At 57.5% G+C, this 4014-nt stretch overlaps 1 protein-coding gene across 1 annotated transcript; it reads left to right on the top strand.

Annotated features, from left to right (window-relative positions):
* Positions 1 to 3249, top strand: LOC146758940 (uncharacterized). Its single transcript, XM_085511945.1, has 3 exons — positions 1 to 2199; positions 2473 to 2542; positions 2736 to 3249. The coding sequence occupies exons 1-3, from the start codon at positions 1 to 3 to the stop codon at positions 2906 to 2908; spliced, it is 2442 nt and encodes an 813-aa protein (XP_085368071.1). The 3' UTR covers positions 2909 to 3249.
* Positions 3250 to 4014: the final 765 nt, after the last annotated feature.

Below are 4014 nucleotides of genomic sequence, written 5' to 3'. Positions count from 1 at the left end.
ATGAGCGAGAAGCGCGAGAAGGACGACTCCCAGCCCAACGCAGGGCTGCCACGCGTGCAGGAACGCCGCCAGGTGAGGCAGGCGGAGAGCAGCGGGGCCGGGCTCGGCCGGGCCGCCGGTGGCGACCTGGCCACCTCCATCTCACGCCTCCTTCTCCCCACAGGTGGGCCGCACGGCGCCGCGAGCGGTGCCGCCGGGCAGCCGGAGCCCGGGCTCGTCCCTCCACGGCGTCCATCTGCCGCCGCTGCCCGGCCCGGAGAGCTCGCGGGCCTCCGGGAGCCGCCGCGCACAGGTAGGGAGCCCGAGGGAGGCGAGGCCGAACGTCTTCCCGCGTGGCGCGGGGACCGCCCACATGAGCGCTGCCCTCGGTGCTCCGTGGGGCGGGAGCGGGACGGACCGCGCTCACCTGGTGTTTCTCCTCGGCTTCTCTTGCAGGCGGGCGGGTGGCAGTTCACGCTGTCGGTGACCCGCAGCAGTGCCGGCGGGCAACGGAGACAGCCTCAGCCATCCTTGCTGCCTCACTTAAGGCGGCCAGGGATGCCGGCAGCTGCACCCCGGCGTTCTAATGTCTGTAAGCTGCCTGCTCTGCAAGCAGCAGCCTGCGCACCTGCTGCGCGAGGCAGAGAATGCACCAGCGGCATTAGAAGCGTCAGACTCCCAACACTTCCCCGAAGACCTCAGGTGTCCAGTCGCAACACCGGCTGGACAAACCCTGTGAGCGTGCCCAGGCTTCTCGTGCCCCGAGCGGCAGCAGACGGTGCCAGCGCTGCTGGCTCTGCTCAGGGAAGACTGGGCGTATGCTCTGTGACATCCAGGGCTGAGGGACAGATTCCTGCCCCCGGTGGTTCCCAAACCAGCGATGCTGGAGTGCAGGTTGAGCTGCAGGAGCTGGAAGATGCTGCTCAGAAGGAGTCCACGGGACGGTCATCTGGCAACCTGTGGAGCGCATCTCTTGCCTTATCTGTTGAGGCAGACACTGTATGTGCAGCTTCTCTGGCTGCAGACCTTGAGCCTGAAGGACACCTCGAGCCCTTCCCAGCAACCAATCCTGAAGATGGGGAGAACTCAACTTCTTCCAAGGCTGAATGCTTTCCAGAGGAGAGCAACGTGGCAGAACCCATGCCTGAGTTCTCCAACCAATCTCTGGGAGAAGCACAGAGATTACAAGATTCCAGAGAGGTGTGTGGGAAGGAGTATGGATGTCCTCCAGTTCATCCAGCAATCCGGAGAATCCGGGATGAAGCAAAGAAGGAACAGATGCTGTCCAGTTCGAACGCATTCCAGCCAAACAGCATGACCATGCCCAGGCTGCTGAGGTCTCAAGCAACCGAAGACAGTGCTGATGCCACTGACACTGCCCAGGGAATGCTGAACCTCTGTACCACAACATCGAGGGTGGAGGGCTGGTTTCCTGCCCTGATGTTCCAGTCCTGGGATGCTGGAGTGCGGGATGCACAGCATGATGTGGAAGAGATTGCTGAGACAGAAACTGCAGGACAGTCATGTGGTGACCTGCAGAGTGCGTGTCTTGCCGCATCTGTTGATGCAGAAAAGGTGTGTTCAGCTTCTGTTCTGGATGCAGCTTCTGGGCCTTCAGGATACCTTGAGCCTCTGCATGCATCGGTGCCAGCAGATCTGGATAAGTCAGATTCTTTTGAGACTGAGCACTGTTTAGAGGAGGCCAACACAGAACCACTGCTGTCAGCATGTGAGGAAGAAGAAAAAGAAGCAGCAGCAATGACTGTTCCAGAATCATCCACACAAGCTCTGGGAGGAGCACCAAAATTGCAAGATCCCATAGAGATCAGCATTGAGGCCTATGGGCGTTCTCCAGTACACCCAGCAACCTTGAGAATTTCTGTTGACGTGAGGAAGGAACAGATCTTGTCCACCTGGAACATCTGCTGGCCAAACAGGAGCATGCCCGAAGCAGCACAGGACAGTGCAGAAACAGGGCATTCAGCTTCTGTTCTGGACGCAGGTCATGGGCCTGCAGGACTGCTTGAGCCTTTCCCTGCATCAGTTCCTGAGGACGAAGAGGTGGCCAGTGAAACACCCTTCTTCCTGCCAGAGTGTGAGGGAGAAGTAAGTGTACCACCAAGCATTTCAGGTTCCTCATCTGATGAAGTCAAGACCACGCCTTCAACTTCCCCTGTGGATGCATGCGAAGGACCAGAAACTACAGGCGATGAACAGAAGGTGAGGAAAGTGCACTTGGTCAGCACCAGGTGTGAAATCAGAGCACAGGCAGGAGCTATGCCAGAGTGTACACTGTGGGGCGATGCCTGGTGCTGTCCCCTTTCAAGCCATCTTCTGTGCACAAGGGTGGACATCCCCTCCATAACATCTCCCTCAAGCCAGGGGCATGTTTGACAAGCCAGGAGGGAGGTATCCTTCTTCCATGGGGCCCTGGCATCTGGAATGTTGCTGCGCAGGAGCCTACAGGGCTGTGGTTTTGCTGTCCCCACACAGGTTTCTGCAGAGGGCAGAAGAGATACAGAGAAGTCTGTGTCCTTCAGAGATCCACTGGAGGATGATCCAGGTATGTCCCCGGGCAGAAAGCCATCCCAGGGAGGGGCCTACCGAGCTCAGGTGGCCCACCAAGTGGCACGGAGCCTGGCGGCATTCCGTGCCCTGCCACATGCAGTGCAGTCCTCCCAGGGAAATTCCATGGTGGTGGGTGGCAGGCAGGGCCGTGCCTCTGCCCCTTGCCTACAACTCTCTGTCCCCCACAGGTACCGCTGCCGCACCACACGCAGCGGCTCGCCGACAGATGCCAGCTGTCATCAGGATGGCACTTCGGGCTCTGTGCAGAGTTTGCAGCTGCTGCTGCTGCTGCATCAGGGGACAGCAAGAGGAAAGGCAGGAGGCTGCAAACACCAGGCAGCTCCAGGAGACAAAAAACTAAATCACAGAATCAAAGAATGACCTGGGTTGGAAGGGACCCCAAGGATCATGAAGTTCCAACCCCCCCGCCTGGCAGGGCCACCAACCTTCCACAATTACTAGATCAGGTTGCCCAGGGCCCCATCCAACCTGGCCTTGAACACCTCCAAGGACGGGGCATCCACAACCTCCCTGGGCAGCCTGTTCCAGGGCCTCACAACGCCCCTAGTAAAGAACTTCCCCCTAACATCCAACCTAAATTTACCCTCTTTCATCTTAAGTCCATTTCCCCTTGTCCTGTAGTTGTAGAATAGCTCCCAGAGATGAAACACCCAATCCTGTAGATGTAGAAATCTGATTAAACCTTATCCCTTAACCCTATCCTGGCTGAGTGCTGTCTGGTCTGTGCACATTTGGTCTCTGTGCAGCTACTGGGATCAGAGAATGGAGCAGTGGATCCCCGTGTCAGTGATGGCAGCAAGTGCAGAGAGCGTGGGCGTGCAAGGCACGGTGATTTCTCGCTTGCAAAGTGTGAGCTGGCTGAGCTGGTGTGTGTGTGAGGTGGCCTGTGATGAAAGGGTTGAAGGTCTCTGAAGCCCTGGCTAGAGGAGACCAAGAGTGTCCCAGCTGGATCGGGGCTCCTCAGGTGCCACACTGTGTAGTCTTGGGTATTCCCACAAAGACATCATTCCCCCATATGAGGATGTCATCAGCATAGGGACAAACCCAGACACCGTGGTCCAACATAACCTTCTCCATCCTCCGTGCCTATGCTCTGAGCGCCAGAGTGGGTGAGTGTTTGTACCCCTGGGGTAATCAGCTGAATGTGCACTGCAGTCCCTCCAAGTAAATGCAAACTGACTGTCCTCTGCCTTCCTCAAGGGGACAATAAGAAACCTGTCTTAGACATCAAGAGCAGCCAGAAAGGCAGGAGCCTGTTTCTGTAGAGCAGCAATCAATTCTGAAACATTTGGGACAGCTGTTGCTGAAGGGGCAGTGTTGGCATCCAGGTGCCTATAAGTCTCCCACTTCCCATTAGGCTTCCACACCAGGAGAAGTCCCTTGACATTTTCAGAATACAGTGCCCGTCCTGTCCCATACCTATGGCCATCTGTCCCCCAGAGGATC

Source organism: Coturnix japonica, chromosome 11, assembly GCF_054131305.1.
Source record: "Coturnix japonica strain WE chromosome 11, WE-NBRP24, whole genome shotgun sequence".
Taxonomy (NCBI): Eukaryota; Metazoa; Chordata; class Aves; order Galliformes; family Phasianidae; genus Coturnix; species Coturnix japonica.
This window is presented reverse-complemented; position numbering and strand designations above follow the sequence as displayed.

What these genes read in the sequence shown, in the direction of transcription:
- LOC146758940 (XM_085511945.1), top strand. Translation starts at nt 1, where the DNA reads ATGAGCGAGAAGCGCGAGAAGGACGACTCCCAGCCCAACGCAGGGCTG. An exon ending in CTACAGGCGATGAACAGAAG is followed by an intron (nt 2,200 to 2,472) that starts GTGAGGAAAGTG and finishes GTCCCCACACAG; the next exon opens with GTTTCTGCAGAGGGCAGAAG. An exon ending in TCCACTGGAGGATGATCCAG is followed by an intron (nt 2,543 to 2,735) that starts GTATGTCCCCGG and finishes TGTCCCCCACAG; the next exon opens with GTACCGCTGCCGCACCACAC.